Source organism: Martes martes (genome assembly GCF_963455335.1).
Source record: "Martes martes genome assembly, chromosome: 6".
Lineage (NCBI taxonomy): Eukaryota > Metazoa > Chordata > Mammalia > Carnivora > Mustelidae > Martes > Martes martes.
This window is the reverse complement of record NC_137893.1, coordinates 83,301,981-83,327,416: the sequence shown is the minus strand read 5'-3', so window position 1 is coordinate 83,327,416 and position 25,436 is coordinate 83,301,981. Positions and strand designations below refer to the sequence as shown.

The 25,436-nt window shown below is 54.6% G+C and overlaps 1 protein-coding gene across 4 annotated transcripts in view; it reads left to right on the top strand.

The window, feature by feature from the left end:
* The window catches only part of CPNE5 (copine 5), a gene marked incomplete at its 5' end in the record, with an annotated part of 88,244 nt that overhangs the window by 53,901 nt on the left and 8,907 nt on the right, over window positions 1-25,436 (top strand). For all 4 annotated transcript variants that reach the window (XM_080806522.1, XM_080806521.1, XM_080806520.1 and 1 more), the window contains 6 exons: window positions 44-147; window positions 4,715-4,819; window positions 11,931-11,972; window positions 13,993-14,068; window positions 19,857-19,910; window positions 23,488-23,549. In XM_080806522.1, the coding sequence (XP_080662648.1) occupies window positions 44-147; window positions 4,715-4,819; window positions 11,931-11,972; window positions 13,993-14,068; window positions 19,857-19,910; window positions 23,488-23,549 (443 nt within the window). The remainder of the gene's footprint in view (window positions 1-43; window positions 148-4,714; window positions 4,820-11,930; window positions 11,973-13,992; window positions 14,069-19,856; window positions 19,911-23,487; window positions 23,550-25,436) is intronic.

The following is a 25,436-nucleotide window of genomic DNA, read 5'->3' as shown; positions in this document are numbered from 1 at the left end:
CCTTTTCCTGCCTCACACCCTTGTTCTGCCTCCTTCCCACCAGGATGTAGCCACAATGCAGTTCTGTGCCAACAAGCTGGACAAGAAAGATTTCTTTGGGAAGTCCGACCCCTTCTTGGTGTTCTACAGAAGCAATGAGGATGGAACGTGAGTTCCCTGACCACACTTCACCCCCTTTCCAGCATCAGGGATGGAGGGGTGTGGCGACCTGCCAGGCAGGGTGGCTTGGACTTGCCAAGCCCTGGGCCTCCTGCTCAGCATGGAAGTCAGGGGCTCCCGGTGGTACCCTGACACATGGTTGGGACCAGTGGGGGGTAAGGGCAGCCCCGAAGCCAGCGGTGCCATTCTGAGGGTCTCAGCCGTGTTTGTTGGAGGTGAGGGGAGTGGGCAAGAGCCAGGCTAGGGTGGGAAGGAAGGGTGCCTCCGATAGCCCCTTCCTTCTTCCGCACAAGTCAGTGCATATCTCCAGCCCACCCCTCCTCCACCCGCAGCCCTCGGAACACCCCCACTACCCCGCGCGCCCCCACCCAACTACCACACGCCCGGCATGGCAATTCAGGACCCTGTTACCTGCCCAGCCCCACACCTTGCCAAAGGCTTCATTCAAAACTGCACTCGTCTTTAAATCCCCCATTTCCTCCTCTCCTCTCCCTAATCTGGAAGCCACCCACAGTATGACGGAAACACACACAGCACGGCAGCAAATGTAGGTCAGCTGTGCACACGAATGCTCAGATTCCAGGTTGAGGGTCCGGGGACCTCTGTCCACCCCACCAGCTCGCTGTGTGACCTGGGGCAATTTATGCCCCCTCTCTGGGCCCATTTTCTCATCAGGAAAATGGGCCAGTTGGATGAGGCAGTCTCCACGGTCTCTTGAAGCAGCATGGCTTTGGGAGGCTGTGGCCACTTTCAGCTGGGTTGCTGCCGAACCAGGAAGCCATGGGGCCAGGGAGGTTAATTAGAAAGACACTGCTGGAGAAGGGGAACTTGGAAGCAGGTTTGGGAGGAGAGGGAGAAAATGGATCCACGGGGAAGGAGAAGGGAAGAATAACAGGCAAGAGAAAAGCAGAGCGCAAAGCTAGTGTGCCCGGAGCAGAGGGCAGAAAGGCCTCCACCCAGTTCCCCTGGATTCTGGAACCCTGTGTGTGTGTGTGTGTGTGTGTGTTGGGGGGCAGGGAGGAGTAGGAGGAGGTGTGTTTCAGTTCAAGAGAAAACTGATTTTAAAACCTGAACGAACAAAACAAGGGAAATTAGGTGCGATCATTTGCATAACAAAAGGAGTCTTTGTCTCACCAAAGGACTCCCAGCAGGATTTCTTTAAATAATTCTTGTTGACTTTGACTTGACTTGAGGGAGGGAGGGAAAGGGCCCAGTAATGTTCCAGGCGCCCACGGAAATGTCCACTCAGGTCCCCTCCGGAGAGGTGATGCCTGGTCGGGCCGGGTTTGTCTCGGAGGTGAAGGCCGGCGGGGCCAGGAGAGAGGGATTGGGGTTTAGGAGCAGGGGAGGGGTGTGTTGCAAAGTGTTTGCTGGTGATTGTTCTAGCAGAGCTGTGTAGGATGGGTGGGGAGGGGGCAGGGAAGAGGGAGAGACTCGTGACTGACACCGTGAACAGGTGGGAGGTGCTGCGCGCAGGCGAGCCTTGCTGGGAGAATGCAGGGAGGAAGTGGGGAGGGGAGGGCGGGGCAAAAGGACAGTGAGCAGACCTCACTGGGCAGGACTGGGGTGGTCAACAGAGCCCCTCCCTGGCAGTGGAGCTGTGGGAAACCCAGTGTTAAAAATGGCAAAGGAGTTGGTCAAATGGGGGAGACGATGGGAGTTTATTTGGGGGCTAGTTTCCCTTGAGGCATGGGCTGGATCTCTCCAAGGGCAGCTGGAGAAACCCACCCAGAGCCCCCCAGAGGGTGGGCCAGTCTGTGGGCACAGGTCAGAGGCTGACCTGGTAGAAGCAGGGTGGTTACCCAAGGTTTGAGGAGATACCAGTAGAAGGTTGGGGTGACACTGCCAGTTAGGAAGAGGTCAGAAGGAAGGTCAGTGAGGGAACCCAGGGAGTGGAATGTCCTGGGGGGAAAGGAGAGGAAGCACCCACGGAGCACCCATAGAGCTGCTGGTGCTGTACCTACTTTGTCTTTTTCAGTCCCGGTCACCCCTCTGGCTCCGCCAGGCTGCCCGCTGTGTACCTTTAGGCAAGTCTCTTAACCCAATGGGACTTTCTGGAATGATGGGAATGTTCTGTGTCTTGCCATCCAATACAGTCGCCATTAGCTACCGTAGCTGTTGAGTATGTGAAAAGGGTGACTGAGGAGCTTAAATTTTAATTAAATTAAACTTAATTTAAATTTAATTTAATTTAAAGGTAAATAGCCCCATGTGGCTAGTGGCTACCATATTAGACAGTGCACCTCCCCAACTCAGTTTCTTGGTATGTGCAGTGGGGATAATCCTACCACCTTCCTCACAGGGTTGCCGTGAGGACCAAGTGAGTTCATATGTGTCATTAGAACAGGGCGCAGCAGTATTAGCTACTGGACCCCCCCCCCAATCATTTTACAATGAAGGGGAAGCTCAGAGAAAGTCTCTTGCTCAGGGAGGCACAGCTGGTAGCAGGGGCCCTGGGGCTGGAGCTTCACCTGTTAGACCCCGCGGGTTCACGGTCTCCCACATCACACCCTGAGCGGATATCGGGGTGAATTGAGTTGAGCCGTGAGATGTCTGCAGGACTATTTCCATGCTAGGGCCTGGCCCCCAGGGCAGCTGTAGCAGGGAGTCGAGGGGTCTGTGGATTTGGTGATGAGGGGCTTGGGGGACCTTAAAAAAAGCAGCTTCAGATCAGAGGCCCGGAGGGAAGCAATCAGACTAATAGTGCAGAAGACCTGGTCAGGATACTGGTTGGCAATGGAGAAGAGATGGAGAAGTCGGTGGCTCCAAAGAGATGGAGGGGCTGGGAGGGTCCACAGAAGGTGGGCGTGGCTGTTCCAGGTAGGAGGTCTCTGGAGCCCAGCCCCAGGCTTCTGCGCAGGCGACCAGCCCTCCCTTCACAGCCCAGGGGCGGCTCCTGATCCTACCTCCTGCGCCCCTCTCCCCAACTCTTTTGTCTTCCTGCCTTACCTGCCTGCCCCAGCTTGGGCAGCCATGGCCCCCTCCTGTCCCCGTCCTCATTCCCGTCCTAGTCACCAGCTCCAGGGTGTGTGGGGAGGTCTCCCACATGTATCTCCACACTCCAGTGGGTGGGCGAGAAGGAGCAGAGAAGAGAAACGCTGAGCCGCGGTGACAGGAATGACATTTTGACTTGAAAATTGCCAGAGAAGAAATGGCAGAGGCTGTGTGGGCACGGGCGGGGCCCAGGCACTTTCCTGGGTGACCTTTCTAGGCTGGTAGGTGGCTGGGGTGGGGGTGGGGAGGCTGGGAAATCACAGGGGGACAGCTTGTGCCCCCGGCCCTGATCTGGCTCCTGGCTGCCCCTCTATGTTGTCAGGGCAGGCTGCCAGGATGCGGCCAGCAGGCACGCACGGGGAGTGGGCAGGAACGCTGGACTGGAGCCCGGCGGGGTAAGCCAGTCCGACACTTTCAGTTTGCAAAGCAGGCTTGTGGATTCAGACTGGGAGAGCCGAAAGTGTCTTAGAGATTGTCTAAGCCAGGGGCCTCACTTTCACGGCCTTTAATGCCAGGGAAAGCTGTGGAGACTCTCCTGTGAGACATACATCTATTCATTAGTTGGTTCCAAAAAAAATATTTAGTGAACGCTTACTCAGTGTCAGGCACTGGTCTGGGCACCAGAGATAAACCAGTGATCCAGGAAGACCAAATAAACCCTTGCCTTCACGGAGCTTGCGTTACACCGACAAACCGTACAAATAAATAAGGAGAAACACAGACTGTGTCAAATGTCAGATGATAACAGGTAAAATGGAAAAAAAGCATGGAAGGGGACAAGGGGATGTCAGAGACAGGGGACCGGGGGTTAAATAAATTTTATATCAAGGCGGGTGCTTTTATCAAATGGGTGACCCTTGAGTAAAGACCGAAAGGAAGTGAGTAAGTGAGCCATGAACATGGGAATCTGCAGAGACAATGCTCTAGGCAGGGGAACAGCAAATATATGAAAGTCATGCACCCAAGTTCACCCCGATTTTAGGGGTTCACAAACCCTTAAATCCCATCCACAGATCCTTCCGTGGATCCCAGATGAGGAACGTCTGACAGCAGCCAACTCCCTGAGTTTACAGGGGAGGGATCAGCTTACTCAAGGTCACACAGAGAGGGGGGTAGGGAGGCAGAACGCATTATCTCCTGACACTCCCCACCTGCCGCTGGGAATCTCTCTCAACTGTCACCAAGAAATGGCCACCTGCCTGGGCGGCTCAGTTGGTGAAGTATCTGCCTTCAGCTCAGGTCACAATCCCAAGGTCCTGGATGGAGCCTTGCTTTGGGCTCCCTGCTCACTGGGGAGCCAGCTTCTTCCTCTCCCTCTGCTCCTCCCCCTGCTTGTGCACACTTGTTCGCTCTGTCTCAAATGAAAAAATAAAATCTTTAGGGAAAAAAAAATGGCCGCAGGTAGTGTCTGGATGCTGCTAGTGACAGGGAGCTCATCGCCTCCTGAAGCTCTGGCTTCCACTGTCAGGCAACCGCAGAGGTTAATCGGTTGGCTCCTCTGTTGACCTGGATTCTGCCTCCCTCGGTTGGGGCCTGACACCTTCCGTCTCTTCTTCACCAGGTTCACCATCTGCCACAAGACCGAGGTCATGAAGAACACTTTAAACCCAGTTTGGCAAACCTTCTCCATCCCTGTGAGAGCACTCTGCAACGGGGACTATGACCGGTGAGATGAGACACTGTGCCTCACAGGGGTAGGGGATAGGGGGTAAGGTGTAAGGTATAGGTGTTGGCTGTCTGGGCAGTGGGGGCAGAGCCCCCCAGAGCTGTGCTGTTCCTACCCCTCGCCTCCTTGGGCAGTGTCTGCCTCCGTTCCCCACCCTGCCCCGCCGCCGTCCCCCTGGTCTGGCAGCCCACTGCTGGTGGGGGATCTCCCCAGCCTGGGGGGATGGGAAGCCAGGGAGCCCAGGTGGGTGTTGGGTGTCCCTGCCTGGAGCTCTGCAGCCTGTCTCTTCGTGATTTCCAGTGGAGGGGCAGGCGGGGGCAAGATGGGGGCTCTCGATGCAGGCAGAGGTGGCCACACCAGCCCCAACTCCTAGCAGATGGACTCTGGGGAGTCAGGATCCCAAGATAAATGGGGTATGAGGGGCGGAGTACAGAGAACTCGTGGAACTTTCTTGATGTGCGGCAGCCCATCCTGATCGCACGTCGGCTCTCACTGTCATTGTTCGAGTGTAGGTTGTTGGGTGTAGGTACCAGGGACCTGGTTTCTAACTCTGGCTCTGTGAATAAAAAGCACTGTTAACCTGGGCAAGCTTTGACCTGCCTGAGCCTCAGTTTCCTTATCTGTAGGATGAGTTTTAAGCATCCACCTACCTTCAAGGGCTGTTTAGAAGCTCCCATAAACTTCAACCTACACAAGAAAACCCTGGTGTGCATAAAATACCAAATCCCACATTTTGTCCACAAACATTTATTGACTTAGACCGTGTGCTGGGCACCGCGCTAGATGCTGGGAACTCCGCAGGAGACCAAACACGCCGTCTTCACCCTTTGCCCAACCTTGTGGAGTTTACATCCTCGTGGGGGAGGCAGACATTAATCCGATCATCACACAAAGAAACAGATAATTGCATGTTGTGCTGAGTGCTGGGGAGGGGGGGCAGTAGGGTGGCATCAGTCTGTGTGAAGTTTCGAGAACCTGGCCTGCTTTCCCGTTGATCGCTGTTGCTGGTGGATGAGCTGCCAGATGGGATGGGACACGGAGCCTCTGCAGGCCATCCGGACAGGAGCACTGGGGTATCACAACGGACCCTGCAGGGGATCCTGGCTAATGCCGTTGGCAAGGGCTCCCTGGGACCCTGCTCACAGTGTCTCCTGACAGGGTACGTGTTGCAGGGAGGAGTGGGAAGGACAGTGCGGATGGGCTTCAGACACCCCTGTCTCCCTCCAGGAAACTCTCAGGCAGCCCTGTTAGGTTGCTGATCCAGGAGGTGAGGTGACTCCTTCTCCTGCCTCTTAGGTGGGACCGATCCGCCAGTCTGTTCCACAGGCGGTCGCTGAGTACCTACGATGTGTGCTCGACGCTTCGCCTGCAGCTGTGTGGCTTTCAAGGGAATATAGCCGCATTTCCATCTCTAGGGGGCATCGAGGCTGACCACAGGGAGCTCAGATGTGCACACATCTGCATTTTAGATAGCTAGATAATTGTGCAAAATGAGACTGAAGACAAAAATAGACACTCCAGCCAAATGAACCCCGGTTACACGTCTGGCCAGTCCTGGGGCTTCCGGGGGCTGTGGAGTGGAAGAATGGTCCGGTTGGAGCAGGAGGGTGAGAAGGAGAGTTGGGGAAGGCTGGGAGGTACTGTGGGGGGTGGGGTTCTGATTGCTGGAAGAATGGTTGGGATAGCGAGAGGTGACAAGGAAGGAGGGGCAACTGGAGGTTGGAGGATGGGAGAGCGTAGCAGTTCGAGTCTCACAGGGTGCAAGGAATTGGGATCTCTGGCCTCACTACCCAGAGGCTGTTGGGGGCCCAGCCAATCCCTGACAACCCTGCACCCTGAGAACCCAGCCTTGTCAGGGACAGTGAGGAGGGTAGTTGGTCTCAGACGACGGGGCTCGCTGTTCAGCCACCAGTGGAAATAAAGATATGGGAACACCTCCAGAGCCCCACCCCCAATTCCTCCCCTTGCAGGCTGAGCCCCAGACTAGTTTCCCTCCAGCATGACCAGGCAGCCCAGGACCCTCTCCACAGCTGAGAACAGACTGACCGTGACATGACTGACAGTGGTGTTAATGGAGGGGGCCAGGCCTGTCACGCGGCCCCTCTGCCACTGAGCTCTAGGGCGACCTATGTACCCAACAGCCACTTGGGAGGTGCAAGTATCTGGAAGGCCCTCACAGGGTAGGAGAGGGAGGGGTTTGTGCAGGAAAACAAAGCTGTTTCCCTCTCCCCCTGAGGTACCTCTTGAAGCTCACAAAAATACATTCAGTTTAATCCAGCAACCGTGTCTTCCAAGCCAGCCAGGCAACGGGCATGCTGCTGGATGCTGTGGGCATAATGGACATCAGATCCGAGCCTCCCCATTAGGTTACTCCCAGGCCAGAGTGGGAGACAGGTCATAGTAACAATGGTAGTAGTAGTAGTAGTAGTAGTAGTAGTAATAGTAATGTTAGTAATAGTAGTAGTAGTAGTAGTAGTAGTAAATGCTCTTGTAGCACTTCTGTGGTCATTTATGTATGTAAGCTAATTTCATTCTTCCAACAATTTCCTCTGAAAAAGGTGCTAATACTATCCACATTTTACAGGTAAAGAAACTGAGGCCCAAAGACGTTAACAGCTCACCTAGGATCTTACTGCCCGTCAGTGGTAGAACCAGGATTTGGAGCCAGGCAGGCCGCCTAGAGAATTTGTATTCGTGTCCCTCATGCTTTGGGGCCAAATGGCTAAGACAGGTGTGAGTGGCGCACATTTGGTGGAGGGCTTGCCCAGGGACTTGGGGCAGGTCTGCTTGGAGCCTGGAGGTGAAGACTTGAAGGCCTGGCCATCTGCCTAGATCTGGGAGTAAAAGGGATTTAGAGGACATTTGTGTTTGGAGCTGAGGTTGAGAGGGAGAAATGGAAGAGTGACAGGGACCCTGAGGGGGCAGCTGTGTGACAGGCACGGCGGTGCTCTGCCAAGCAGAGAGGAGGACAGAGAGCTGGCAGAGGTGAGATGTCCCAGGTCCTGCACAAGTAGGGAACAGGAGACAGACACGGAGATGGTCAGAGAGCTAGGAGGGTACTGGGGGAGGGGGGCTGGGGGCAGAGGCCTGGGCTCAGGGGAGAATCCAAATAGAAGTATCAACTCCTCCCATGAAGGAGAGAGCTGGGAGGGTGAGAAGCAGGGATCTGTGAGGCAGGAGGATCTGTGAGGAATGAGGAGGTGGAAACCAGTTAAGATGACTGAGTCTTTCAGACATGGGTCAAATTGTGCCCTAATTAGTTTAAATACATTATCCTATTTTGTGAATTTAAGTTTCACAGCAACCCTAGAAGCTGGGTCCTAAGGACATGCCCATTTCACAGATGGGGAAACAGAGAACTAGAGCTTATGTATCTTGCCCAAGCAAGGAGAAGGTATATTTCCCTTCTCCAGAAACTGCCTTCTCCAGAGGCAGAGGTCCACCCCACCTTTGCTGTCTCCAGTTCAAATCCAAGCGAGCCAGCTGGGCAGAGCTGGGTACAGCGTGGCTGGCATCAAGATCAGAGGTGGTCCAGCCCTCCTGTGGGGTGAAATGGGTGATGACAAGAAGCCCTTCCCCAGCCTTTCCTGAAACCCCTCTGCTCTGGCCTTGAGCATTCTGCAACTTGAGGATCTATTCCCCCTTGAGCCAGCCAGATTCTCCTGCTCAGGCTGCTGTCCCTCACTCACACCTTAATGTTGAATGTGTGGATGTGAAGAGGGTTAAGTTGTACTGGGTCCTCCCTTGGAGAGGGGAGACGATTCCCCAGGACTGGGGGCTCTCACATCCCAGAAGCTACACACTTCTGTGGGCCTGCTGGAGAAGGGAAATACATCGCCCTTGAACCCTGCATGCTGAGTCCTGGGAGGGGGCCCAGCCACTACATATGACCAGCTGACACATGTAGAAGCTGAAAGCAGAGGAGGGAAAGCCTCTGCAGTGTGGCTGGGCTTACACAGAGCTCCACCTTCCAGCGTTGCTGCCTGTCCCCCTGAACCCCAACACCCATCTTCTTTCCCGAAGCCTCTAGGACTGTTCGGCTGACTCAGTTAGTTTAGGGCCAACCCCTGGAGACCTGGCAGCCTAGTACCTCTTCCTGCCCTGGAGAAGCTCATTAGGAGACAGACAGACAGCTCTGCTCCGAGGAGACTATAGATAGAGCTGTCAGTGTGCAGGTGTTCAGAGATGGAAGCCTGCAGTCTTTGCTGGCCTCCCTTGGCCCCGCTGGCCTGCTAAGGCTCACACAGACCCAGCTCTGTCCCCGCAGCTCCAGGCACCCAGAGACCCACAGGACACTGGCTCCCGGCCCCAGGCCTGGCTTCACAGCTTGATTTGGGGAAAGCCCCCCGCCGCCTCCCCCCCCCGCCCCCGCTCTGGGCTTCCTTTCATGATTTTGTGGAAGGAGGGAATTGTCACTGCATGGTAACTTCACAGAGTTGTGAGATCTCAGTCAGACGACAGATATTTAATAATATTTGTATTACCTACTATATGCCAGGCACCGTTCTAGAAGCTGAAGATTACAGCAGGGAACAAAACAACCCACATTTCCTGGTCTCAAGGAGCTGACGTTTTCATGGTGAATAGCAATTGCTTGGGAGATGGGGGCTTGGACGAAAGGCTGGAGTGTTTTAGAGGGAGCAGAACATGTGTCCAGTCCTGGTGTGAATGACATGTGAATGATGTACTTGACTTCTCACAATGCTGAAGTGGGTGTGATGATCCCATTTTACAGAGGGTTAAACAGAGTCCCCGGGGCCTTTGAGATGGCTGGGCTGAGTTTGCACAGGAATCTCACCCCCAGAAGTCTCAACCTCAGAGGCAAGTTAAAATTCCCCAGGGAGATTTTAATACGCTCCCTGCCCAGGCTGTACCCCAGACCAACTGATTCTGAACTGCTGGCGTCAGGATTGCTAATACGTGCCCCGGGATCCAGTGTGCAAATGATGGGGGGAGCCCAGCGCTCTCCTCTAGAGAAGGTCGGTGGCTCTGGCCAGGGGACGTTCCAAAACTACCCAAGCCTGAGTACCATCCAGACCAACTGAATCAAGCCCTTGGGCCCTGGGATTAAAAACAAAAAACAAACAAAAACCAAAAACCTCCTTAGTGATTTTTGGGGGTATCCAAGGCTGTGGCTGTAACTGGGGTCCTCCTGTAGTTTCTGAGCATGTGGCTGTCACTGATCCAGTCGCCTGAGTGGCTGGTGTTGGTGGTCTCAGGAGAGAGACTCCTTGCTGGGGTCCCCGAAAGTCCCCTGCAGAGTCGCACGGGTCTGGGAAGTACTGGGTGACTTTGGCATTGTGGGTCAGGGTCGTGGCTCTGGCCCTAGTCAGCTCTGTGACCCTGGGCATATCCCTTAGGGCTTGGCTTCTCCAGCTAAAAATGAACGTGCACAGCAGAGCCTCGGGGTGTGTGTGTGAGGGAAACTTTAAACTAGATCCCAGGCTCTGCCCAGAGATGCCAGGACCGGACCTGGGGCTGTGTATGTCTGACAGGCTCTGTGGTGATCAGCCACATGGCCAGGCTTGGATACCACTGAGGTTACTTCCAGCCTTGTGATTCCAGGAACTGGAAGTTGCAGAGCCCATGTACCCAGGAGGGAGGGTCCCTGATTTAAGTAAATTTCCTATGATAAGCAATCCAAGTGTGGCTGAATGCCAGAGAGGAGAGGAGAAGGCATTTTTACGGAGACCCACCTGTGCGCCCCATGGGCTCTGCCAACTCCACTAGTATCCTTCCTTGAAAAGGATGGTCTGTGGCTCAGAGAGGTTCAGTGACCTCTCCAGGTCCCACAGCATCTGCACTCCAGCCTCCTTCCTCTCTTTCCAGTCACCAGCCCCCTCCCCCCGCTTCAGGGACCTAGATTTTTTTCTAGATTTTTTACCCCACAGTTCGAGAGAGAGAGAGAGAGAGAGAGAGAGAGAGAGAGAATTTTGTTTTTCCTAAGAATTTAAGAGGATTCCTTGAAATGACGGGCTTCCATGCCTGCCCCATTTACCTAGATGGTCACAAAAATCCGGGGTGGTGCACGACCTCCCAGACGTTCCTCCATGGGGGACAGTTGGTGCCCTGCGGCGGACAGATCCGTACCCCGCCCTCAGGCCCCGGGAAGGCTCATCTACGGGGAGACAGCGCCTCCTGCTGGGGGCCGCGCCACCCCGAGGCCGACTTCTCGCAGACCCACAAAGACGGGCTGCGGCCCCGATCTATAACTAGAAGACAGGTCTAGGCAGCTGTCTCTGCGAGCCCCAATTCGGACGGAGGCTGGAGACCCCGGCTCCTCACGCCTCTGGTTCCACCCCCCCCACACCCGATCCTGAGCCTGCAGGGAGACCCTGGCAGCTGCCCCTTCCTTGGGCCTCCCTGGAGGACCACCAGCACCAAGGGTTAACCCGCGGCCCTCCACCTCCCTCCCTCCACCTCTGGTCTGCTAGCCTGTTGCCATGGAAACGGGCTAAAAATAAAATGGGCTCCCAAAGCCCAGCCCCCTGCACAGGAGTCAAAACAAACTAATTAAAGCAGCCAGGCTAAAATATGAAGATAATTACACCCTCACTCAGGAGCCAGTCGTGGCAATGGAAAAGCTCAGCAGGCCTTCCCTGACTCTGGGAGGCCCTGGGCCCCTCCCTGCCGGTCTGTGCTGGTTCCCCATTGCTCAGACTCCTCAGACTGGGGTCCCACCAGCTCGTAGTCTTGTTACCCCTCCCCAGGAGAGCGCAGTCGCTCTGGCCTGAGATCCCAGGGTCCCACCGCCGTCCCCCCCACCTTGATAAATCCGCACTATGGCTTCTTCCCGGGACCTGTGTCCCATCTGGGGTGGCCAAGGAGAAGGTGGCGTGAACTGAGGCCTGAGACTGTTTTTCCACATCCTTCCTGAAACTCAGGCAAGTCCCTAGGCAGCTTTGAGGAGCCTCTGTCCCTAAGACCTTTACTAAAAGGCCTGAAGATAGTTCCTTTGTCTCTGGGGCTGTTGTGTGTCCTCTGAGGGCCCTAGAGCCTGGTGGCTGTCTCAGCGCACCTTTCTGGCCCAGGAGCATGGGAAGGGCCTTGTTTTCCCGGCCACTCAGGTGCCGGGTCAAGCCCACCCCACCACGGGCCCTTTGCCTTGCAGGACCATCAAGGTGGAGGTGTACGACTGGGATCGGGATGGCAGGTAAGCAGGCAGGAGGACAAAAGGTGAGCGGGGATGAAAGCAGCCCCTAGGGGTGTTTGGGGCCTCCCCTCAAAGAGGGAGAGCTATGCCAATGGCAGCTCTGGGGGTGAGGGAGCCTGGGTTTTCCAGGGTCTTCGGGGTCCACTGCCCCAGTGGCTTGTCCCTGCCCTGCTTCCGTGAGGCACCAGAGGATCTCGGTCCTGCATGACATGGTTCCAGAGGCACGGGAGGCCTCTTTTCCTCAAATAGCCACCTAGCAGACGGCCAGTGCCTAAAACCTCACCACATTTGGGAGAATTAGGATTTTCTGAAATGTGCCTCTTCAAATGTACAGATCCGGGTGACCCCGAGCATTCACGTTCTCCGTGAGGCTAAGAGCTGTGGGGTGACCGAGATGGGGAAGACAAGCTCAGTCCTCAGAGAGACTCCTCTGGGTCTAATTGTGTGGGGGGTGGGGCTGGTGCGTCAAAGGAACTGTTTGTAGGGAGCTGGCCCTGAGGGGGTGGGCTATGGGGAAGGGTAAACTTTGATGCACACGAAGGGTCCCTGGAGCCATGAGGCTGTCCCTGAGTTGGGCCAAGCCGGGCCAGGAGGAGGACACTTCCGTTTGGGTTGTGGGAGGCCAGTACCCTCCCTGTCTGCGACTGGAAGGGCCCCCACGGAGCAGTGTCACTGGGAATTCATAGATGAGGACAAGAATGGGCCTCTCCTGGCTCTACTCCAGAAACCTCACAGGCTCCCACTTGTCTGTGGGACCACACCCAACATGTCCTCTGGACTTTTGGGACTCCCTCCATTCTGTGGCACTACGAGGGGTGTTGTAAGGGGACTTTTGCTGCGTAATCTCCATCCATACCCCTCAAGTCTGTGATGCCGATAGGGGGTGCTGTAAAGGGCTGTGCAAACAGAACTCAAGGTAGACCCTGGACGGTCCAGGTGGCTCACCTTCCCCTGAGGCCTTCTGGGACAGGATTCCAGTGCCACAGAACCTCTGTTAACTCGCTCTGTCCCCCCTGTCCTCTCCTCTTTACCAGTTCCATGTTTCCTCTTACCCCAGAGCTCCCCATACTTCTCCTTCACTGGGGAAAACTGGGGATAGCCACTAGCTGTCATAGCATCCTGCCTTCAAGGAGCTTGTAGTCTGAGTCCCGAGAGCTATAAATACATAGTCAAAATCCAGAGTGGCCTCTAGACAGAGGCAGGCTCCAGGGACACCTCCCAGGCCTCACTCTCCAGCTGCTCTGGAGGCCCCCCCAGGCTGCCTCTCTCAGGGGTGGTGACCCTGAAAGGCAGCCAGCCGTGGGAGAGATGGTGAGCAGGGTTCTTCTGCGGACGGGTGTTGCTGCTCTTAACAGGAACACACACTTGAGGGGGCAGAGTCCCAGAAAGTGTGGCCACCACAGAAAATCTCCAGCTACCTTGATGGATATGACGCAAACGGTCTTTTCAAAGACTGTTACTGGAAAAATGGCAAATACACAGAGAAAGAGGAGTCTAATAAAGGATTTTAAGCCTATCATCTGAATTTAACAAGTGTTATATGTTACCACATTTGCTCTATGTTTTGCTGCTGTAGTTTAAATTACAGACATCAAGGCATTTCTACCTCTAAATATCTCATTGAGAACATCTAAAAAATAAGGACATTTTCCTACAGAACCATGAATGCCATTATCACACCTGACATGTTGAACAATAATTCTTGAATGCCGTCTAATATTCATTTCATATTTAAATTTCTCCTGTCCTCCCTGAAAGACCCTGCCTGCGGGTTTTGTTCAAACAAGACTCTGAGTAGAAGTGGGCCCCCTTCCCTCGGGCCCTGCTCTTTGCTAGGTGACCGCTGGCTTTCCTGCTCCACAGGGGACACGGGGCTCTTCCCAGGGGCCCAGCCTATGTGCCCCTGGAGTGGAGGCCCTGGGCAGAATCGGGAGCCGGGGGCAGGGGTGTGAGAGGCAGGGAGATGGGCAGAGGCAGTACCCATTGTGGGCCACTGTCTCACAGAGATCTTCTCTTGCAGCCATGACTTCATTGGGGAGTTCACCACCAGCTACCGGGAGCTGGCCCGCGGACAGAGCCAGTTCAACATCTACGAGGTGAGGTGGACACTGGAAGTCAGGGGTTTGCTCTGATCATACCCAACTTCCAGCCACCGAGGACTACTGCAGGCCATGTGCTGGGCTGGGGTTTTCTCATGTTCTCCTGGGATGTGGCTTTTATTGTCTGAGTCTCAGAGAAGTGAGGGAATTTGCCCAAAGACACGTGGGTCAGTAAGTGGCAGAATCAAGAGGCAAACAATGTCGGCTTGCCTGGCTCCCCAAATCATTGAGTTACAGTGCCCCCACAAAGCGTTCTTCCAACAAGATGGGGGAGGAGGGGTTCCAGTGGGTCAGAAGGTAGGGGTGGGGGAGACCCAAGGTCCTGAGTTCAGGGTGGTTCTCCGCCTTCAATCAGAACAATTTCAGGGCCTGCTGAATATCTTACTGTTTCTGGAAGGGAAGAAACAGAGGAACAGGACTTAGGCAGCCTCTATCTGGATCTGGAGAACCTGGACAAGCCCCTCCCCACCCTGCCAGTCTTTCTGGAGATAATAGTGCTTGCCCTCCAAGGACAGTTTCTGCCACTGAGTCTTCGCCTTGTGTGCTCGCCCTCCCGGGATGCCCTTCTAGCTTCCAAATTTAGCTTGAGTTCCAGCTCCTCTGGTGGCCTTCCCAGCACTCTGGTCTCATGCTTGCTTCCCCATATGAGCCTCATGGACAGTACAGTCTGTGCTAGACCCACTTAACCGCAGATACTTTTTCTTTTTCTTCTTTTTCTTCTTCTTCTTCTTCTTCTTCTTCTTCTTCTTTTTTTTTTAAGATTTTATTTATTTATTTGAGATAGAGAGCAAGAGAGAGCACGAGCGAGGGGAGGGGCAGAGGGAGAAGCAGACTCCCCACTGAGCAGGGAGCCCGGGATCATGACCTGAGCCGAAGGCAGATGCTTCACTGACTGAGCCACCCGGGGGCCCCAACCACAGATATTTCAAACCCTAACAACTGCCTGGGTTCATACACTGCTGCTACCATGGACTGGCTCCGTGACCTGGGCTACGTTTCTGCACTGTTCCGTGCCAGGCCCACTGAGGATGAAAGAAGTCACTAGGACAGTGTCTGGCCCCTAGTGAGCATGATGTCACTGCTGTCTTCCAGCATCTTCTGTGGAGGGCAAGGAGAGTGACATCTCACAACAGCCCTAGAGATGGGCTCTCTCCCCACAGGAGCAGCCGCTCAGCTAGTGACACTGAAGAGCTGGTTTTGACTCCCATCGCAGAGTCTGAACCACTCCATACTCTCCCTCCTTCACCCCAGGTCTCTGTTCTGAGTGGGCGGGTCTCGAGTTCCACTGGACAGGAGCTTCCTGAGGGCAGACTTGGGGGGACAGCCCTTCCTGGGGCCTCCCTTCACATGGGCCTCTGCAGTGCTGTGTGCATCCAGTAGGTGCTGATGGTCCGAGCATGTCCTGAATTCAGCTGAAGGAGGCCATTGTGATGATGGAGCGTGGGTGCATTTCTTTGAAAGGGCTCCTATCTTCACAGTTAATTGCTTTGTTTTCTGCATCAGCAAAGGGAAGGGCTGTCTTCGTTCCCCCACCTAGGCAGTGTGTGTGGGGGGGAAGCAGGCTCCAGCCTTCTCTGGCTGTCTTTAAGAATATTTTTAGGGAAGGGAAGGGATTCTCTCTCGGAGTTTGGCTTTTAAGAGTGCTTGGCAGGCTCAGAAGAGGCTGTGATCTCTCAAGCTAAAAGCAGGAAAGGTTGGATTGACTGGTCGTCTCCATCGGAAAACGCCATTGGGTAGAAAAGGAATGAAACTCTGGCAGTCCAGGGGGCGGGAGGGGAGGCAGGCCTTGCCCTGTGGGTAGTGTCACTGGTAGGCCTCACTAGAGTCCAAACTGCCTGAGGAGAGAGCAGGCTTCTGCCGGGAAAGACCCTCATCTTGGGCCCTGGTGTCATCACCCTGAGTGTCTGACTCATATGTCCAGCCACTGCTCGGACTCATCCTTCCCAGACTGAAGGCACAGGCTGAAGCCTCCCCACAGCTATCCCCTCTCTCTGGCCAGCTGGCTCCTTCTCCTGGGCCGCCATCATGGCGGTCATGGCGCCTGGGAGTCATCCTTGACACCTCCTGTCCATCCCCCAACTCCACTGAATCCCACTCCTCCTACCGTCCACGGACTCTGACATTTGTTCCCTTCACTCTCATCCACCCCCACTGCCATCATGTCACCTGTATGGAGGTGGAGGGGGCTTTGCAACAGCCCCCCTAATGGCCTTCCCCCCTCCTTCCGTCCTCCACTCAGAACTCCAAGGCCTCCTCCAAAATGGTAAACTGATCACGTGGCTTCCCTGCTTAACCTTTGGCTGGGCAGCCCACCCACTGCCTGGCCGGGATTCACACAGAGGGGCGGGGAGGAGGTTCAGAATGGCACCCCCACCCCAGCTGAGATCCTGCAGGGCCCTTTACCTACAAGGGGGAGTCCGAGCTCCTCCCCACGGGCACCATGCACCCCCAGCAGCCTACAGTCTGCAGCAACCAGTGGGTGTGTATGAGCAGACCCACACCTCACACCCCTAGCATGCCCCTGGGGTCTTGCCCCGGCCCCTTCCTTCTGCTCACCACCACTGGTAGCCCCATTATGTTCTCTGAGGCTCTCTGAACCTCCCTGCTGGCTCAGTTCTGTGCTTCACTCCATGGTTCTCTCCTGGGGCTCCCTTTGCTCTTTTTCATTTGGTTGGGCCTTTGGATCCTTGGGGACTCCCTTTGGGTATGATTCCTCCTCCAGGAAGCCTTCTCTGCCCGCATACTCGCTCTACCCGCAAAGTCTGAGGTAAATACCTCTCCTTGGTGCTCCGTCCCATGCCTCTCCCACCCCCCTGGCTATTATTACCTGTTTATCCTACTTCTCACCCCCTTAAAGACCATGAGGTCTGTAAGGGTGGGGGGTGTTGTCTCACTTGCTATTGTATTCCCGAAGCCAGCACAGCTCCTGGCCCCTGGGAGCAGCTCTGTGGCTTGGTTGCACTGGAGGGCCTACCCCAGACCTGCCCCGGGGGCCTTAGGGCCCCGGGGGTGTGAGAAGAGGGAAAGGAGAAGGCTGAGCTTTCCAGCCTAGGAGTAGGGAAGTTCCTGGCCTGGCCCCCAGGGGGCGACAGTGCCCTACGTGGAACTTCAGGGTGTGGCCCTGAGAGGCTAGTTGGTGGGGGTGGGGATGTGTGCTGGGAGTGCTGGAAACCTCAGAATAAACAGGGCGTTTCTTCAGTGCCCACTTCACATGAGGATCTGAGAACAAAACATGGCTTTAATATTAAAACAGTTATAATTAGAGAGTGGAAATGTGGAATACAGGCTAATTTAAAGTTAACACAGAAGACTTCAAAGAAATGTGCTTGTGGCCAGGTCTTTGGGCGACACCCAGACCCCCAGGAGGCCATGTTTATTCTCCTCAGCTGGGAGGGCTACTTGGGAATACGAGTTTGAGATGTATTCCGTTCTCAAAGTTCCACATCCTCATGAGACAGATTGGGACACTGAGGCACTGTGCGGCATTGGAACTTTTCACAAAGCTGTCTGTGAACACCACGTCATTGGGGCGGCCTTCATGCCTGTGCGGGCTCTGAGATTGTTCTGGGCTTCTCTCCCCGGGTACACGATTTCCACCTGCAGAACTTGCCAACTCTCCTCGCCTGAACTTCCCACCTGAGCCCCCAAATCCAGCTCTTCCTTCTGTCTATGTGGTTACCCCTGACCCCTTTCCCTCCAGCCCCCGCAGCTACGCCCTGGGCCCGAGGTCTGTGGTCACTTCTTGACGGTGCTGTTTTGCCATAGCTCAGTACCTGTTCCAACAACCCCCAGGCCCTCATTACCTCTTACCTGGACTCGTGGGGGCGGCAGTAGTGGTAGTAGTAAAAATTAATAGCAGCTAACACTTAAATAGTATTCACTACATTCCAGACCGTGTCCTAAACTCTTTACTTGTATTGACCTATTGAATACCCAAACCTTTCTATAAGGTAAGTGCTTTCTATTCCTATTTTATAGATGAGGAAACTGAGGCACAGGGAGGTCAGGTAACTTGCCTAGGGTCACACAGCCATTATGTGGCAGAACCGGGCAGGTAGACATGCCCCTGATGTCTCTCCTTCTCCTCTCATACTCATCTCTACCAGGTCCTGGCATCCTAGAGCCTGCTGTGATCATGGCCCCTTCCCAGCTTAGAGGTCATCAGAGTTCCCTGCTGGCTGCTGGGTGTTGTTCAGACATTTAACTTGGCACTCTAGGCTCTCTTCCAGCTAGCCCAGTTTGCTCTTCCACCTTGTGGTTCTGCTGTCCTGTTCTGTAGCTGTCTCCCCTCCTCCAAACTATCTCCTCGGACTGGAATGCCCTCCCTCCAGCTCCCCACGCCCAAACCCTTCCTGCCGTCAGCACCTGCTGTCAGTGCCAACTGTCCTGGGGAGCCTTCGAGGATGCTCAGCGCCCGGGAATGGTCCTTCCTTCCTCCAACTCCTTTCACGTTTCTGGCTCCCTGTTTTTGGTGCCCCTTGTCCTCTGTCTCCTGAGGACATATCTTTTTCCAGGTGGAGTGAAGATTCTAGAAGAGAGGAATTGGTGTCCCCCACTCCCACCCATAAGTATTTGTCAAGGAATGTGTGTGTATTTGTTGTCAAGGTGGCACCCAGGTAGGCAGCACTGACCTTAGGGCAGGAACCTGGTTTCTAATTTTGTCAGTACGCAGAGCCCTGTGTAACCTTGGGGAAAAGGCTTCTGTCTCTGGGCCTTGGTTTTCTAATCTCCAGGAATGGATATTAACACTCATTCAGAAGAAGAGGCCTCTGCTGATGACAAAGCTGGCCACCCCCCTGCAGAAGAACAGGGGATGGGGGGCAGGGGCCATGAGTTCACCAGAAGCCTAGAGAGGACAGAGAGGGTGTGAAAATCAACCTGACTTGCTTCCTTTGATGGGAGATGAGGGCAAGGTTGGGCCTGAATGTCCCCTGTGGAAACAAAAGACCCGGTGAGGCTTCTGGCCCATGTGAAAGGCCCTGGAAGGCTCACGGGGAAGAGGGCTCACTTCTCAGCCTCCGCACTACCCACATCTTGACTCGAAGATTCTTTGGGTGGGGAGTTGCTGCCCAGAGCATGGCATGGTGTTCAGCAGTGTCCCTGGCCTCTGTCTTCGCCCCGAGTTGTGACAACCAAAGTGTCTCCAAACGTGGCCAAATATGTGGGAGTGGGGGGGGGCAGTTGAGACCCCTGAGTTAGGCATACCCACAAGCGATTTTTTAGCATCTACTAAATAAGTGCTTGGGTCTGGTTTGGAATGAAAGGTTTCACATGAGGAAAAGTTAAGGAAATTCTAACTGTATGTTGGGTCGGGGTGGGGAGTGGAGAGGGGAGCCCCCAAGGCCCGAGGGCAGCCCTAGGGCTGGATCTCCAAGGAGGAGCAGGGAGGATGGGAACTGGTGGAGGGGGGAGGCATTTGGGGTGAGGGGAGCTGCCTGAGCCAACACACAAGGGCAGGCACAGACAGGGCCCCTTTGCGACATCGAGCCTCCTTTGGCAGCATTGGGTGGAGGGCGTGTTGGGGGAGCAGTGGGGAGAAAGGTTAAATAAATATTATTCCTGGTGTGTTTGGTTGTGGAACACTGGATCTAATCAGGAATGCATAAATCTAAATGCCGGTTCTCTCACAAAACCTCCCCAGAGCTTCCTCCCCCAGACCCCCCAGTCTTACACCCCCATTCTGCTTACTAGGGCTGGAGCCATACCCAGGGGTCATTAGAAGCTCTGGGAGCCCACCCTGACTGCTTGGAAACGCTCCTGACCTAGCACCTGTTTTCTCCTGCAGGTGGTAAACCCGAAAAAGAAAATGAAGAAGAAGAAATACGTGAATTCTGGCACGGTGAGTAGCCACGCCCCTCTCTGTAGCCGGGTGTGGACATCCTGAGTCCGGAGCTAGGTCTGCCCTGTCAGGAGTTGTGCGTGTCTGTGTGGGCTCATGTGGGGTGTGGAAGCCAGACCTGGAGAGTTGAGGGTGGGAAGGTGGGGCAGATGGAGCCACAGCCCCGGGGTGGGGGTGGGTAGCCAGTGTAGACGGTACAGGCGCTGTGATACAGAATGAGAAATCCCAGAGAGGAACTCCCATGGGGACTTCCTGCAGAAAGGGAGAGGAAAAGGAGTCGTATGCATTGGGCCCTTACTCTGGGAAATTCCCCACCGAGGTGCTTTTCACAGGTTGTTTCCTTGAGAGGCAGACATTATCATCCCCTTGTCATAAAAGAGGAAACCAAGGCTGCCAGCAGGGAAGTGACTCAGCCAAGGTCACAGAGCCAGAGAGGCACAACCAAGGTCCTAGAGCTGGAGACGGCAGTCAGTGCCCATTTGCCATGACGATCCTAGGATTACATGAGCCACGTGGCATCTGGGAGGCTGCTCTTCAGGACATCCGTGCATTTATCCAACAAACATTTCTTGAGCGCTGCCATGTTCTAAGCATGAGGGATATAGCTGGGAACAAGACAGACTCACATCTTTGCCTTCCTGGTACTTACATTTTAGTGGGGGAGACAGAAAACAAATACATATGCATACATATACCTGTATTTTTCAGGTGGTTACAAGTGCTGTGGAAGAAAGTATAAGAAGGTAAAGGGTTGGGGTGCCTGGGTGGCTCAGTCAATTAAATGTATGTCTTCGGCTCAGATCATAATCCCAGAGTTCTGGGATCAAGCCCTGCATCGGGCTCCCTGCTCAGCGGGAGACCTGCTTCTCCCTCTCCCACTCTCCCTGCTTGTGTTCCCTCTCTCACTGTCTCTCTCTCTCTTTCTGTCAAATAAAGAAATAAAATTAAAAAAAAAAAAAAGGTAAAGGGTTAGGGAATGCCAGAGACGAAACTATGTTATATTAAGTAGTCAAGGAAAAGCTTTTCTCTGAGAAGGTGACATTTGAGCAGAGATTCGAAGGTGAAGGAGCAAGTATTGGGGCTACTGGGGAAAGAGAATTCTAGCTGTGGGGATCAGCACGTGCTGCAAAGGCCCTGAGGTGGAGGCCATGGTGTCTGTCTCAGACAAGCCAGCGTCTTTCCCCTGCAACTATATTCAGAGCTGTACCCCTCCTGTCCCTCCCTACTGTAGCGGTCCAAAGCCCCAGCAGCTAATGCGACCACAGTTAGTCATTGGATTTAAGCAAACTGCAACTCCAGACCTGGATGAGATCCTAGTCAGGGAGCTCTGCGGCTTCCTCTGAGGTACCTTATTGTCTCCATCTGTAAAATGGGTTCATAAATCATCCCTACCCTGCTTACTGCACTGGCTGGCTATGACAGAGGGCCGGAAGTTCTCTGCTCACTCCAAGGAGATGAATTGTAATGGCTGGCAGACCCCCGGAACTTTCCCACATACTCCCGTGCCCCTAGGGGAGGCAGCACTTTCCCCAGCTGAGAAATCCTGGATGTACAGCTCAAAAAAAAAAAAAAAAAAAGAAAAGAAAAGAAAAAAAGCTTGAAAACCACTGATCTTCTTCAGTCTTCTTGAAGATAAGGTAACTGAGGCCCAGAGAGGGAACACGATTTGTTTCAGGCCAGTCTTCAACATAAAAAGTCAGTCAGGGTCCCGGATTTTTTTTTTTTTTAAGATTTATTTATTTGAGAGAGAGAGAGAGAGCTCACTTGAGTGGGAGGGGCAGGAGAGAGAAACTCAAGCAGACTCCCTGCTGAGCACATGACCTGAGATCATGACCTGAGCTGAAATCAAGAGTCCGACACTCCACTGACTGAGCGACCCAGGTGTCCCGGTCCAGGATGCTTATTAAAATGCATATGCTGAGTCCAGTTCCCTAGGGTTCCATTTTAGGAGGCCTAGGCTGGGGCCCAGGAAGCTGTGTTTAGTGCTTCTCATACCTTCCTTACTATGTGCAGAATCTTCTGGGGGATCTTGTTAAAATGCCAAGAATCTGCATGTCTGCATTTCTTTCTTTCTTTCTTTTAAAAGATTTTATTTATTTATTTATTTATTTATTTGAGAGAGAGCACAAGCAGAGGGGGAAGCAGACTCCCCACTAAGCAAGGAGCCCAATGTGGGACTCCATCGAAGGACCCCAGGATTATGACCTGCGCCAAAGGCAGGCACTCAACTGACTGAGCCACCCAGGTGCCCCTGCGTGTCCACATTTTTAACCAGCAGCAAGGTGCTGGTGCTGCTGGTGGGGGTTCAGGGACCACACTCTGAGCAGCAGGACCCTGGCTCAATCCATATGGTCTGGCAGGTTAGGGAATTACTTCATCCCAGGGCCTTGGGGTTCAACCCCAGCTGCAGGTTAGACTCATGTGAGGAGCTTAAAAAGATCCAAGGCCAGAACCCTACCCCCAAAACTGATGTAACTGGTTTGGGTTTCTTACCCAGGCTGCAGGAGGTTTTCAAAGCTCCCCAGGGAGTCTGGTGGTCATCGGTCAGGGTAGAGGCCACAGCCGTAGTCTCCTCCTAGTGAAAAGAGGCTTTGTCCATCCAGGCACCTAACACCCTAACCACGGCAGGTAGGGTCTCCAGGGCCCAGCACAGCACCCACAAACCCTCCCATTATTTGGGCTGATGTCAAGCAGAGGCCCTCTCTGGCCTACCCAGAGAGTTTGTAAAGATAGCAGAGCCTGCACCAGTGGGGAGTTCCCCAAATTCTAGGGTAGAGCTCTCCCGACACAGGTAAAGTTCTCCTGCCCCCGCCTTGCCCCATTTAATTGATTTTGGCAGCCGGGCTTTCACTTACTTGTCTCCACGATCCTAAATCATTATTGTAATGAACCGCCAGGTAGCTGCCTGTCTAGGCACAGTCAATGCCAAAGCCGTCAAGGGGCAGGGGTGAAAAGGCATCTGCTGTGGGGCGGGGGCCCCAGGTCGGTTACCTCCCGGGAAAGAAAAGGCTGCTTATGAGGATCTTGGGTCTGAGAAGGTAGAGATCAAGAGACACCAAACAGGTGAGTTGGGACAAGTGAGACTGAAGATACAAGGGCAGACCAAAGGGGCATGTTTTTCGGATGGATGGTTCATGGGACAGGTTGCTCCTCAACATTGGCAGGTTGGTAGTGCCGTGTCGGGAAGACCCTCTCGCCTTCCACACTCCATGCTGGTACCCACTTGGGGGAAACTTGTGCTCTTGGCTTGAGCCTCCATGCTTCAGGGACAGAGGGCGGGCCCCGTGGGGGTGCAGGTGGGGATCAAGGTCAAGAAGTCAGGCTCTGGAGTCAGATCTGAGTTTGCATCTCACTCAGCCAGGTCCTGGCAGTGTCCTTGGGCACACTGCCTCCCTCTTTGAACCTCAGTTTCTTTGGCTAGAAAATGGGATAACCGTTGTGCTTCACAGGGTTGTTGTGGGTACTGTATGCAGTGGAGTGTGCAAAGCTGGCAGTGCTGCGTGCTCCCTCACTTGCAACAAACCATCTCCCTGCAGCTCTGAGCTCCCCACTGACCGAGCTTCCTCTTCTTTTCAAGGTCACGCTGCTTTCCTTCGCTGTGGAGTCTGAGTGCACATTTCTTGACTACATCAAAGGAGGGTGAGAAGAGATCCAGCCTGGTTTCTTTGGCTTCAGGGAGAGGGAAGGGGACCTCACATATAAGCATGAGCAGCTCTGGCCTCTTTGAGGCCCTGGACGTAGCCTGTGAGCCCTGAGCCAACTCTAGTATCTGGCCTGGGACAACTTGCCCAGAGCCCTGGATGCTTCTGGATCCTGAGTGGTTACAGAGGGTGCTCCTGAGCCACGGAGGCCAGCCTGGGTCCCATCTGTCCCCTTGCAGGGATGGGACCCCGAGGTGGTAGGGACTCCATGACAAAGAGAACCAAGGGCTTAGGGAGGCAGAGCTCTGGATGAGGAATGAGGAGGCCCATGCTCTAGGCGCTTCTTAGCCATGAATTTGCTAGATTACTTGGAGCAGGTCATTTTCCTTCCCTGAGCATCAGTTTCCTCCTCTATACATGCAGAGATTGGAGTGAATTCTAATGGCCGTTCCTTCTCTGAGCTTCTGATGCCTGGTCTGGTGGGGGTGGGGGGCACTGATTAACCTGCCCAGTGGCAGCAGGGACCTATAGGGGGCAAGAGGCGCTGGGGGATGAGCCATCAGAGGGTCCCACAGCCAACAGGTGGTCAAACATGAGATTAAGGAGCAGAAAGAACCAGAAGGGCTGGCGTCCAGGCCAAGGCAGGCAGGAGAGCCCGCAGGCTCTAGCCCACAGCTCATGGAAAGAGAGCCTGACTCTGAACTGAGGTTAGTGTGCTCTGTGCCAGAACAGGGGCCAGGTCAGGGTGTGGGGAGCCGAGAGCCCACAGGTGCAGGCAGGTGAGTGACTACACCTGTCTGGAAAGAAGACAGGCAGGACAGGTGCCAAAGGCTCGTCCCAGCCAAGCGGGCACTTGGCTGCCGCCTTCTCCAGGGCAGAGGGAAAAGTCGGGCCCTGGGAAGCCACACGTACTCTCCCATGACACCACACCCTGCTGCTTCGAAACTGGTTTCCAGGTTGCAAACTCTCCTTCTACCCGCTGAATACACATCTGTCCACAGTCATCTGGGGGCCCCCCACTGCCCCTACCTGCCCTTCCTCTGAGCCCACTCCAGACCCTGCCTGGGCTCCCTTCCCCCATCAAAACCGCCCCATTCCCTCGCCCATGAAGCAGCCTGCACTTACATTCTAGAACACCTGCTAATTTTCAAACAGTGCACATCCTATTTATCCTTCTTCTTTGCAAGGCGCCCCTCATGTACAGAACCCAGTGGGCAGGGCGAGGATGATTATGTCCATTTTACATAACTTGCTGGTGGCCACACACCCAGCCAGCAGCAGGCCTCCTCCTGGCCTCACGTGCGGCATTGCTTCCACAGTCGTGAGTCATTCTGGCCCTGCCTGTCTCACAGCAGCCAGGTGGGCCTCGATGCCGGCAGGCACAGTGGGGTGGAAGGGCTGGGTGCTGGGATGTCTCATCGAGAAGGAGCCCTCAGAGGCCGGCCTTCCCCGCGAAGCCGGCGCCGCAAGTCCGGGGAAGGTTCGGCGCTGGCGCCAACCCCAGGCCTCGCTCACACCTCTTCGTCCTCACCAGAGACCCGAGCCGGAGAGCGGGCTCCAGGGAGTGAGAGCTCGCTCGACCTGCGTGTCCAGGCAGGCGGCTGATGGAGGCATTTGTCTTGGGCTCCTATTCTCCCTGGCCTCCCTCCCCTGCCCGCCTGGCCCCGGAGAATGGGAATGGCCACCTGGGCCCCAGCTGTGTTCTGCCCTGCTCTGCCCTGAAGCAGGGGGGCATGGAGAGCCTGCAGGGAGGCTTTCTAGTCCCTTCCTTCCCCAAGTCATTTTGGTACCCAGAGCAGGGGAAGACCAGTTAAGGGGTAAGACTTATCTCTTCCTTCACCCTGATTTGGAAGAGCCCGGCCAGTGGTGTCCTCAGTTGTGGTCT